This window comes from Lissotriton vulgaris, chromosome 12 (genome assembly GCF_964263255.1).
Source record: "Lissotriton vulgaris chromosome 12, aLisVul1.2, whole genome shotgun sequence".
In the NCBI taxonomy this organism is placed as follows: domain Eukaryota; kingdom Metazoa; phylum Chordata; class Amphibia; order Caudata; family Salamandridae; genus Lissotriton; species Lissotriton vulgaris.
The window spans coordinates 626,133,392-626,147,202 of NC_141700.1; the positions used below are offsets into that span (position 1 = coordinate 626,133,392).

The following is a 13,811-nucleotide window of genomic DNA, read 5'->3' on the forward strand; positions in this document are numbered from 1 at the left end:
GGCAGTGGTGAACCCGATCAGAAAAAAGGCATCCTCTCCTTGGACTGACCTCTCCAATTTACGACCGATCTCCCTCCTGCCTCACCTGGGTAAGGTTACAGAGAGACATGTGAACACCTTTCTTTCTCAACATCTGGAAGCGACGGAAGGCCTGGACCACTCACAATCTGGTTTCAGGCCTAACCACAGCACAGAATCAGCCCTTCAGACAGTGACCAACAACATCAGAATGGCACTGGATGAGGGCAGCTCCCTGATTCTGGTGCTGTTGGATCTTTCCGCCGCTTTCGATACGGTGTCTCACACGGTGCTCATTGACCGCCTAGGTGAGGTGGGTGTGGAGGGAGAGGCTCTGACCTGGATGAAGAGCTTTCTGACTGGTCGTGTCCAAGAAGTTAGGCTGGGCTCCCACAAATCCACACTAAGGGAGCTCAATAAGGGAGTGCCACAAGGCTCATGCCTTAGTCCTACACTCTTCAACGTGTATGTGGCACCCCTAGCCAACTTGGCTAGATCTTTCGGGTTCACCCCGGTGTCGTACGCTGACGACACCCAACTCCTTTTCCTGTTTAAAACTCTCACAGCTGCAATAAAAATAACTTTTGCAGATGGTATGAGAGCCATTGCAGACTGGATGTCAACTAACTGTCTGCAGTGCAACGTGGGGAAAACGGAGGTAATGTGTTTCGGGCAAGCAGCGACATATTGGTCATCTGACTGGTGGCCCGCGGAGCTTGGCCCTGTCCCCACCCCCAAGAGTTCCGTCAGGAACCTGGGAGTACTTTTTGACCAGCAACTTACCTTCAAGGGACATGTCAATCAGGTGGCTGGTACCTGTTTCCGGGCTATCGGGATGCTGAGACGAGTCTTCCCCTATATACCAGACCATCATAGAAAAACGCTCGTGCAGGCTCTGGTCATCAGCAGGGTGGATTACTGCAATGGGCTGCTCCTCGGAGCAAACGAGGAGCAGCTCAGTAAATTGCAAGTAATCCAAAACACAGCAGCAAGGATTGTCCTGAATGTTCCAGCTAGGACTCCTTCAAACCCCCTGCTGAAGAGACTCCACTGGCTTCCAGTGAGGAAGCGAGTCCAATTTAAGACTCTATGCACAATCCATAAGAGCAGGATAGGAGAGGGCCCGAAGTACATGACAAAGATCTTTCAGCCCTACATCCCGGGGCGTTCTTTGCGCTCTACTCATCAGCAGCTCTTACAGACACCAAGAATAAAAAAAAACAGACAAGGTGGCCGTGCATTAGCTTATGCCGGCCCAATACTCTGGAATTCTTTGCCCCCAGAACTCAGATCAATCTCCAGTCATCTGTGTTTCCGGAAGAATTTAAAGACTTACCTATATCCCGATAAATAAATTACCTTCAGTTTCGGCACTCCTTAACTATCATGCTCTCGTAACCTGCACAATCTCGTGGCACAGCAATAGCGCAGAGATACCCCTTCGGGAGTCTAGTCTGGCGCTTTATAAGAATATAAAATAAATAAATAAATAAATAAATACGCTTTACAAAGCATTTCTGCAGAGCATAAAGGTCCAAGGAGAGAAAGGGAGGTCATAAAAACGTTCTCCTTTAATAAAAGATAATGAACAATACTAGTTATCTTGTTTCATCGACTTTCCTGTCTCTGTCATACCTTGTCAACCCACTTCCCAGGCAGTTCACAAATACCTTTCTCGTTCATGTGCATGTCCCAAGTTGCTGCAGACTCGTTAGTTAATTCAGCTCGGAATGGAAAAGTGTTTGGGGGTTGGTCCAGGTCAATGATAGTCAAAATCCGAGCCTCTGAATTATTAGTACAGACTGTGATCATGCGAGGATCGGGCTCCGGTCCATTGTCATTCACGTCCAGAAGGCGCAGGACAACAGTGACCGTGCCTGTTCTAGGTGGAAAGCCTGCAGGAAACAAAGCATAACACTGACACAAAAGGCAAAGTCAGCAACTGCACACAATGCTGTTAAAGTAATGTAATACACTGTTATCTCTGTCAAAACAAGTATTTGGTGGTCCAATACGTTGCCCATACACGGAGATGCCAATGAATAATGTTAGCTCCTGTCATGTAGAACCCCATATTTTAAATCCCACCTCCATTTCCCTCAAGACCCAACCCCAAATACCTTCACACTTTTGCATGTCCGAATGATGAATGAGAAACAAGTTTTATACAGTAAGGTCTGTAGAACAGCTCCCCAGCTACCTCTAGACATGTATGGAAGAAATAAGTTATAAGCTCCTAGAGATGGTTGAGTGGGTTTTATCAAGAAGGGAGACAAGAAATGCCAAAGCTAACAGGTCTCACATTGTGGAGCTATTGGCTCTGCCAATGCTGTTCGCTAATCCTTTGTAGCATTAGCCAAAAGAGAGAAAAAAAAGAATCCACGTACCTATGAAATGAACGAGTGCCATTTTTGCATTTACTGATCCACGATGAATCAATACATTTGCTGCCTAGTTCGCCGGACAAGCAAGTACGTTGACCGATTCGGACAGCCTCTCCGATTTGGTAAGCCCTGAACGAAAAGGCTGCCGGAATCGGTCTTTGGGGGGCCTCCGAATCGGGCCCATGGGGGGTACCCATGGGTCCCATCTTTCCAGCCATTCACAATGTACTGCCCGCCACAGGGTGCAAGGTTTTCCCCACCCACACCTTTCTTCAATGGGAGCCTGTGTTCTCGTCCAGAACACAGGCTCCTATTGAAGTTTTTTTTTTTTAAACTTTATTTATTGAAATTTTCTCAATCAAGAACAGACAATCAACCTTCAATATCTGTAAAGGAGACAAAGTTGAGGAAAATGGGAATGCTTTGCAAGAGATATAGAGGGATACAGAAATGCAATTCAACACGTACATAGATTAGCTGTGCGGATTGTTATACACCTCCAAAGAGTTGTAAAGTTCAAGCATTAATCGGGATAACATGCATTTGCCATTACAGTCTTCAATAGAATGAGTACGCATGGGGTTACGACAGTATATGAATAAGAGAGTCATTGTCCAGCAGGGGCAGAAGTAGGAAGGGACAGAGCCGTCCATGTGGGGTAGGTGCCTAAGGAATGCAGGTTGACTCTTAAGACTGGGCCCCGTATGTGTGGGGATGCTCCACACATACAGATATGTCTGCAGTGGGCCCCAAATGTCCCAAGGTTGAGAGGAGCGGGGTAGTAGTTCAGCGTAAGTGCAAAGTTGGTCTTGCCAGAGGATCATGTCCGATAGCCAATCCTTAAATTTGGGCGCCCGACTTCTACCCCAGCGGCAGGCTATGCGTTGTTTAGCCAGAGCAAGGCAGAATGAAACAAATTTCCGGTTCTTGGCTTGGATCTGCTCAGTATACCCTAAGAGAGCCAACAGTGGCGATCTCGGGAGAGGCATGCTGCGAGGCGCGATGGAGGAAAGAATGACACCTTCCAATGGGATGGGGTCTGCAAGCCAGTGCTCGGTGGCTACGTGAGGTGTATACCAGTAATGGGCATAGTGCGCTTGGGCACATAGCTAATAGAGCTCGAAATTAGCAATATCCAGGTCTACCTGAGACTAGGGTCGCATTAGCGTGTTCCATTGTATGTGTGACTGTTTTCCGCCCCATACAAGCCAAATCAGTTCCTTACGTAAGGTGGCAAAAAATGCCTCCCTGGGTCATAGGGAATGTTTAAAAAGAGGCATAAAAAAGGGGAGTATCACCATTTTTATCAGGGATATGCGTCCAGCCATGGTTAAGGGAAGGGTAATCCAACAAGTGATGCAGCCTGTAATATGCTCCATTGCACAGCCATTGCTAATTTGCATCAACTCGTCCCGTTCTGATTTTACGCGGATCCCCAGGTATTTACATCATCCGCGCACCACGTAAGTGGAAAGTCTGTGTCGAAGGGAGTGACCGAGTTGGTCAACGGGAATATCTGTGACTTGGACCAATTGATGTGGATTCCAGATTGCCCCCCAAATTTGACAAACTTGCGTAGTAATGGGTTAAGATTGTGTTGCGGGTCTTTAACATAGAGGGTCACATCATCTGCGTAGAGGGATATGAGTATTGGGAGAAGGAAGCAGCGAAGGCCTATGTGACTATAATGCTGTCTAATTTTTGCAGCTAGGGGTTCCATGAGGAAAGCAAATAAAAGGGGTGAGAGTGTGCATCCCTGCCACGTACCACGAGAGAGGGAAATGGAAGAGGACGTATGTCATTAATTAGGACTTTAGCCGTAGGTGAGGTATACAGAAACCAGATCCATGTTAGGCTCCCATTGAAGTTAATAGGAGTCTGACCGAATCATATCCGGATGCATAGAGCATCATACTCGTTCGGTCGGACCCCCACCCCCGATCCGAGTCGTAGGGAAAGCATTCCGGAACCGGTTCGGGAGGCATGCTTTACGAACGATATTGGAATCTGGCCCATAGTCAATAAAACAGGGAAAGGAAATGGCGCTATCAAACCTTTTTCTATGAAAAGCCATGCAAGAGAATTCTGCTTCCCTGGAATACCTAGGATCAGCCATTTGGCCTCTAGGTGGACTGTCAGTCCAGTGACCGCCTTCATCACCCCGGGACCTCACTCTAGAAGTGTTGGATTAATGGACAACTCCAGATCGTATGATAAAAGGTACCTATGTCAATACATCCCATGTCAAACATGGCCGATTTGTATCTGTCCATCCAGTGTAATCTGGATCTAGAGAAGTACGTCCTATGCAACACATGTACTTGCACCAAGCAGAATCAGGCTCATATGGCTACCTCCCTGGGCCTCTGCAGAGCCTCGCCCATTCCTCGTCTTCCGGGTGGCCCACATCCTCCATCCATGCCTCCCGCAGTGGAAGGGTGTCCTGCAAATTAGTCATTATTTTTTTGTATACTAGGGAGACTGCCTTAGTGGGCATTGGATCTAGGAGCAGTCGGTCCTCCGTAGGGGAATAGTCAGCAGGTGTTCCCCTTTGGGCAGGTGGCACCTTAGTGCGTGTCGTAGCTGCATGTAACGAAACATTTCCCTCCGGTCCTGGGCATATTCCATCCGCAATTCTTCACAGGCCCAAGCAACAACAAGGGTTTTGGCTAAAGCACAGTAAGGCTGCGCCAGTAAATGAGTTAACAAGAAGGTTGCCAGTACTGTGCGATGAATCAATGTTTCAAGGGGCCCGAGCTACAAATTGCTCATTGCCACAGACCACTCTTTCAGTCAAGATTTGTTAAACAAAGTTCAGAACTTTGTTTAACAAATCTTGACTGAAAGAGTGGTCTGTGGCAATGAGCGATTTGTAGCTCGGGCCCCTTGAAACATTGATTCATCGCACAGTACTGGCAACCTTCTTGTTAACTCATTCTTCACAGGCCAGCAGTGAGCCCTCCCTCCAGACGTCTCCCAACGTATCTATTCATATCAGATGCCATCACGTTTGACTTTGCAATCTCCTCACCTCGCCTAGGCTATCACCTTCCCACAGAGGGGTTTCCGCTGTCAACTTATTCTTCCACCCAGGTGTCAGTTGGTCGCCCGCCAAGCCTGCACTACCGCCTGAGTGTGGAACAGGAGCACTTCTCCCTTACCCTTCTCATTAGAAGATACGGGTATCCCCAATCGCTCATGGCCCAGTGGTCTTCCCTATAAGCCAGCTCAACTCTTCCACCAAACACCCAATCATTCGCCACTATTAAATGGGCTGCCCAATAGTAGGCTCAGAGATCTTCATTAAAGACCCCGAGCTGCAGTTTCACTAGGGATATACGCGCTGTATCCCCGTCCCAAAGTAGTACCCGTAGTGTACTGTTGACTTTACAGAAAATGCTGTTGGGATTCTAAAAGGGGTGTTTTGGAGTATGTATAGCACGCATGGGAGGGTCATCATTTTAAAGAGCACGGCTCCCCCATTAAGGAAATGGGAAGCGTTCGCCATTGGGTCCTGTCCATCTGAAAGCGATCCAATTGGGGGAATAGGTTATGTTGTAGGAAGTCTACCTCACTTCTGGTGACGTGGACGGTTCCCTGACACAACAATGATGCCATAAATATCGATGTAAAAAATATTGATTACAAAATATAAACTACAAAAATATCAACTCCTATACTTATATCGACTCCTATACTTTAACAGGTAAGTACAAAAATATTGACTAAAAAATAACGATGTAAAAAATGTCTTATATTTTTATAAAATATCAACTTTTATATAAATATAAAATAAAATTATGTATATTTAATATATATAATTTCAACAAAATAAAATACATGTAATATACATAATATTAAAATGTAACAAACTTTAAAAAAGAAGATAAACACACAAACATAATTATTTATACGTATATATTAACTTTAAAATAATTAATAAACTATTCTGTTTAATTTATGTTCAAAGTTTAAAATGATATAAAAATATATATCAATGATTAAAAATATAAAAAAACTACATTTTAGAATAAATTAAAACATTAAGGGCCAGATGTAGGAACGGCCGAAATTACCGAATTTCGGCCGTTACCGACCGGAATTAGGCTACTGAGATGTAAGTGCCCAAATTGCTAATTCGGTAATTTACTGATTCGGTATTTTAAGGAATCGATAAATTACTGATTCCTTAAAATACCGAATCGGTAAATTACCGAATTAGCAATGTAGGGAGCACTCAAATGAGTGCTTTCCCCTTTTTGGGATTCGTTATTTACCACCAACTACAAGTTGGTGGTAAATAAAGAAAAAACCCCAAAAAGCAATTTTATGCGAATTGCTTCTGTGCCATGTTGCAGATATACATGCCCTTAGGGCATGTATGTCTGCAACATGTGCACCCATACACAATTAAGGGGTGCAACAGGGTGTCATAGTGACACCCTGCCACCCTTCAATGTTTCCCCCAAGGCCCATAGGAATGAATGGCAATTACCGAATCGGTAAATACCGATTCGATAATTACCGAAATTTACCGATTCGGTAATTTTTTCGGTAAAATTACCTACATCCCATTTGCTTGTTCTTAAATACCGAATTGGTATGATTCGGTAATTAAGAATCGGTAATCTGGGATTACCTACATCTGGTCCTAAAATATTAAAAAAAATTAAACTTACATTTCACAATACAGTCAGCGCAAAAGTAAGGAAAGTGTTGGATAGCGGAGGGGAAAAAATTACTATTTCCACTCCAGAGAGTGCAACAGTATTGAAAGTGTTGGATAGTGGAGGGGTAACAATTACTATTCTCCCTCCACTGAGTGCAACAGTAGGATAAGTGTTGGATAGCGGAGGTATTACATTTATTATTCCAACTCCAGCAAGTGCAACAGTATTGAAAGTGTTAGATAGCGGAGGAGTAAAATTACTATTCCCAATCCGGTGAGTGCAACAGTAGGGAAAGTGATGGATAGCGGAGGGGTAACATTTACTATTCTCACTCCCGTGAGGGCAATATTAGGGAAAGTGTTGGATAGCAGAGGGGTCAAATTTACTATTCTCACTCCAGTGAGTGCAAGAGTAGAGTAAGTGTTGGATAGTAGAGAAATACAATTTACTATTCCCACTCAAGTGAGTGCAACAGTAGAGTACGTTTTGGATAGTGGAGTAATTAAATGTACTATTTCAACTCCAGTGAGTGCAACAGTAGGGAATGTGTTCAATAGCGGAGGGGTAAAAATTACTATTCCCAATCCAGTGAGTGCAACAGTAGGGAAAGTGTTGGATAACAGAGAGGCAAAAATTTATATTCACATCCAACAGTAAAAAATAATAACAAAAATATTTAAAATAAGTTTAAAAAAAAACATATTTTAAAAATTAAAAATCAAATATATTAAATATATCAAAAGACAGCATTATAATATCAAATACATATAACAATTACCTACAAATATTATATAAATAAAACAATAAATACATTAAAAAATATATTTTAAACTAGAAAATATTTACAAACAAAAACATTAATTAATAAATGTATTTCTTTTATTTTCTAATGTATAACACCACACCAATAATAACACATTTCAACATTTGAATAAAAAATAGTTCCATAATTAAGATAATTATTAATCAATTAAAAAATATTATTAACAAAAAACCTAATAAACAATAATTAACTACACACTATAATGTCTACAACACACACCTAAATGAAACTATAAAATAATAAAACACCATTAAAACTTATTTTTAAATTAAAAATATTACTATTAATAACTAATTATATAATTAAAAAGTATTTAATACCCACCCTTTACCCTTTCAAAAGTAAAAACACACAAAAAATAAACAATTACCCAAACTAAATATCAATTAATTAACTATATATTACTCGATTAAACACAAATCACTTCCCACCCTTTACCTCTATAAACTCCACAACACACACCTCAAATTAATTACACAACTGCCATAATACATAATTAAATTAATATCAATTAAAAAATAATTATTAATACAAAATAAATAAACTACTTAATAACCCGTACCTCTATAAATCCCAAAACATACACCTAAAATTAATTACACAATAACCATAATTAATTACCAATAAATTATTTAACATTCATAAACAACCAATTAATTATTCATTCATCAATTAAAAATAAATTATTTCCTACCCTTTACACCTATAAACACCAAAATACACACCTAAAATAACTACACAATTACCATAATTACCAATAAATGAATTAAAATTAATAAACAACCAATTATTCATTCATAAATTAAAAATTAATTACTTCCCATTCTTTACACACATAAACACCAAAACACACACCTAACATTAATTACACAAGTACCCTGATTAATTAGCAATTACTTAATAATTATTAATTAACAACCAATTATTAATTAATAATACATTACTTTACACATTTAACACTATAACATCTCAATTGAATAAATATCATTAAAAATAAAAAATGTAATTAATTTAATATAATCAAATTACTTCCCACCCTAGTCCCCTATAAACCCTCAACCCGCTACAGAACTAAAAACACAATTTTTTTTTTTTTACTAACTACAAAAAAATGTAACACGTATTAAAAATGCAAACAATTCTTATACAAACATTTAAAATATATACTAAAATACATAACATTAATTTAAAAAAACAATATTTTTACCTATATTTTTGTAAACAATATTAAGCACTTCTAGATTTTTAAAATCGATATTACATACTTTAAGTTGATATTCTTGACCACAATATTCTTGCTGTCGATATTTTTGAACCACAATATTTATGACTCTATATTTGTGCAACTCAATATTAAAAACTCAATATTTTGTCTATATATACGGACTTGGACTTCCATATAACGGACCCCCCAGCTCGCCACGAGGGCCGGGCAGCAGGGCCGAAGGACCAACTCCTCCGTGGGGAGGGGAAAGATCAGGAACTTATCCCACTTAATTTGGTAGCCTGAGTAGCTCCCAAAGAGGTCAGAGATGTGAACAATTCTCAGAATCGAGAAGCGGGCCCCGCCACGTAGAGCAGGATATCATCTGTGTAGAGGGAAATCTGTTCCTCCCACTACCCTCCTCCCATAATTTCTCGAACCAGGGGGTCCTGACATACCGAGGCTGCTAGGGGGGGCAATCTTGTCGCGTGTCCCTAGCTAACTCGAAAACTCGTGAGGTAACCCCATTCATCCTTACTCTTGCTATTGGTGCAGTGTATAGTAGGCGGACCCAGGAAAAAAAGTTGGGGTCAAACCCCAATGTTGGCAAGACTGTAAAAATAAACGCCCTTTCAACACTATTGAAGGCCATTCTCATGTCCAAGGAGAGCACTGCAGCCTCCTCCGCCTCTGATTTCACTGTCATATGCATCACCCCATATAGGCGTCGTAGACTGAGACAGGTTCTCCATCCTGGCATAAAGAAGGATTGGTCAAGATGGATCACTGACATAGCTGACGTGACAATCGATTTGCCCGGACCTTAACTAGTACTTTTGGTTCCAAGTTGAGCAGAGATATAGGACGGTATGAAATACAGGCTGTTGCAGGCTTACCCTTCTTGGAGATTACAACAATTGTGGCCACTCCCTGGTACTCTGGGAGGCCCGTCAGATACATATTGAGGAGGTGAGGTGCGATCCTATGAGTTACGCATTTAAACAACTTAAGGGGGACGTCGTTAGGTCCCGCCGTCTTGACTGCCTGCAACCCTCTGAGTTACCCTCACATTTCCATGACTGTCAGGTCCCCATCCAGGCTCTCCCGTTCTTCCTCTGCGGGAAAAAGGGAGTTTGTGTTTATCCCTGGACTACGTGGCTGGTACCGGTGCAGGGATGAACACAATTGGAGGCCTCTGGTTGAAGGGGGCCCTGCTAGGGGACCCCAAACTTGCTTCCCGACAGTTTTTCTATGTCGGAAAGCCTGGTATGGAAAGTTTGTCGGAAACCGAGCACCGTAATACAGGTGGCAGAAAACGCCATCCATATGGATTACGGGCTGGGAGCCTGTGGGAATCCAGCTGGAATGACTGGCCGGTTTCACTTCCGACCGCCTAAATTGTAATTAGGCGGTTGGAAGTGAAACCACCAAACTCGGTCAGGAAAGCCTCGAACCTCAGGTTGGAGGCTTTTGAACCAAGATTGAAAACGGGTCCTAAATCTCACTTTCCAAGGTGTGGTAATGTGCCATGTCTTACTTTTTCTTTACTCCTATGAGAGACTGAGCGTGTCCCCATATCACCGCTTTGTAGGCCTCCCAAAGGGTACAGGGCGAGGCCATGACCCCTCATTGTATTGAAAGTAGCGTTCACTACATATATTTCATGTGCCAAGCTGCTATTGGCAGTGGTAGAATATTGTCCACCACTGGTTCTGCAAGAAAGGTAACTACTGGGGAATGATCTGAAATGCCCCGCATTAGATGCGGAGTGTTTTTGAAAGTGTCCTATAATGTCACAGTGAGTGAACATATAATCCAGTCGTGCCGAGCTGATAGGTGGGTGTATTGGCGTTCCGTCTTGTGTTGGGACCTTCATAGATCAGCCAGCCTCAAAGATTCTGAGAAGGTTTTAAGGGGCGTTCCACCTTGGGTCTCCCCTTTCCCCGGCCACAATTTTTTATTTTATACAAGGAATGTTGTTATTCCAGATAAACTTGGATAAGAGTTTATCAACATTTTTATAAAACTGAAAAGTGAATTGAATAGGAATTATAGCAATGAGGTAAAATATTTTTGGAACTATTACCATTTTTATTGAATTCATTTTCTCTACCATAAGAGATGCAATGTGGACCACTTGCAAAATTTATCTTTAATATAATTTATAATACTTTCACAATTGAAAGTTATCGATTTTTTTATGGCGCGGGAAAATAAAATACCAAGGGGGTCATTACGATATCGGGCGGAGTGCCTCCGCCAGGCTTGCGGTGGCAACCGCAAGCCTGGCGGAGGCAATCCACCCGATATCGTCTTTCCGTTTCCCCCCGCCATATTAGTATGGCTTGGGGGACCGGAGCGGTCAAAAATACAGCCGCTACATTTCGGCACCGGCCGCCTTGCGGCCGGGGCGGAAAAGGAATAATATGGTGGCGGTGTCTATCAGACACCGCCAGCCACATTATGATGGGGTTTTCGGCAAGCCTTTCCTTGGCGGCAATGCCGCCACTGAAAGGCAGGCGGTCTTCACTCTGGGGGCCCCCTGCGGGCCCCCAGAGTGAAGGTGGGTGAGGGGGTGCACACGGGGGTACCTGTAGTACCCCCCCCTGCATTTGCATAATGAAAGCGGCAGGCACCGCGCGTTGCCTGTCACTTTCATTATGCAAATGCATGCATTTACTTTTGACAGTGTGGCGGGCGGTGCAGTGAGCACCTCCTGCCACAATGTTAAATGGAGGATTGCGCCCGCCACTGTGGCGGGTGCATTCTAATTGCACCCCCGGGACCCCCGCCCTTACGGCGGGCGGTCCCGATTCACGATGGGATGACGGGCGGGCAAAGTACTATGTAGGTATCAAGGACCCCCTGGTTAGGATATGGCTCCTGGGTCAGGGAAAACAATTTTTTGTGCAAAGGTATATGCCCAGGCAGACTCACAACACAAGAACTGGCTTTTTAAAAACACATTATATAAACATAATCAAGAAATTAGCGCAATGGACTGTAATGATATCAAAAAATAGTTTTTAATTCCGATATTAAAAAATGAATAAATACATATAGATTTGTATACAAGATATACACAATAAAAGCTAATGATTCTTAATATAATCCTTCTTTAACACATCATAAGAATTCATGACAGTTAGCAATAAAAATTATTATTTAAAAATTATCCCTGATTGTGAGGGAATGGGCTGTGTATGTCAATGCGTTTCGACAATATCTTTTGTCTTCATCAGGACAAATGAATATTCAGCCACTTTTCTAAAATTCTTTTTGATATAAACACATTCAAACAACACGGATGAAGGGAGTGAGGCACCTTTCCTTTAATATTTGGAGTAGGTATGTGAAATCTGTTTAGACATAATTCACTGCTCCCATCTCGCTTCTACCTTCATCTAAAGTTATGAGGCAATCAGTGCAGTGTGATTTTATGTTGACGCCACGCCGTGCGTGGCGTGTTTATTTGCATGCTCCTGGGCTGGGGAAGACGCTACAACTGGCAACGAGTAGGGGATACGTGCCCCAAAGAAAAGGCTGCTCTCTCTGAGACTGTGCAACAGTACCGCAAACTGTTTGTGCATGCCATGTGTGCCCAAGTCGATGCTAAGCAGCCTGCAGTTGGCGTATGTGGAGTCAAAGCCCTACTCCAGCCCATACAAGGCCATCGAAAAAGCTGAAGGCCGTGCGGAGGAGCATATTCATAAATCCTGCCAGAACCAGCTGGTATGGCTGAAGAAAGAGAGACCTCGCCCTCCATGACACTGAGCCATCATTCATATGAAGCCAAAACTAAAGGCAGTAACAAGAAGGTACAATGCAAAAACGTACCTACCAGCACTAGCAAGTGAAGCACTATATGACCACAAAATTGGAGGAGATGACCAGGCTCAAGAAACGGGGTGTGAAGTGGAGAGGTTGCCGGTCTTTGAACGCAAAAAACGCTACCTGAACAGCAACGTGCTCTTCAAGCAGACCGACAATCTGGTGATATGGAAGCAGGAACTGTGTGCAATAAATCAGCGCTGATCATGAAAAGCAAGCAAAAGCACAAAATAGATGCACAAGTCAATGTCTCAGAAGAAGAAAATGTTATGCTTCCGATGTAGATTTCCATTTCCCCATTAAGGTAAATGTCCAGCCATAGGACATATATGCAAAGGCTGCGGGTAGGAATACCATTTTATAATGGTCTGCAAACCGAAAGAGAAATCAAATGTGTCACAGCGAGAAGAGAAAATGGCACCAGTAGGTCCCAGAAACATTCTCACCATGTCCACAAGGCCAAAAGGCAACATCAGGTATGACAAGTAGAAACCAAGCACAGTTGATCATTGTCAGGTTCATCCTATAAAGGCTTTTCAACGTCATTATAAACTGCTAGCAAAGACAATGAATATGTGTTGCTGTTATCAACTAAGAAACAACATACACATATAGGATTAGCTGCTAGCGAAGATCAAAAGACAGGGTAGAATCACCAAACGAAGCAATAAAATTCATTTGGACACTGTCCTAAAACTACATTAAAGTTGAATGTTGCCCCACAACCTTCATTATACAGTGGTACGTAGATTAATATCATGCCAGTAGATGAGTTTAACAGCCTTTCTTCTGTGCCACGCCTCACTCTGTCAAACACGAAGGTATACATGTGGGATGCTTCCAAACCGCTGGAGTCAGGGGTCATTCACAGCAACCATGAG

General features: G+C 42.5%; 1 protein-coding gene across 1 annotated transcript in view; it reads right to left on the minus strand.

Annotated features, from left to right (window-relative positions):
• LOC147677879 (blastomere cadherin-like) overlaps positions 1 to 13,811 on the minus strand; it is a 702,536-nt gene that overhangs the window by 96,768 nt on the left and 591,957 nt on the right. Inside the window, exon 12 of the mRNA XM_086945594.1 lies at positions 1,689 to 1,913. Within this exon, the coding sequence (XP_086801720.1) occupies positions 1,689 to 1,913 (225 nt within the window). The remainder of the gene's footprint in view (positions 1 to 1,688; positions 1,914 to 13,811) is intronic.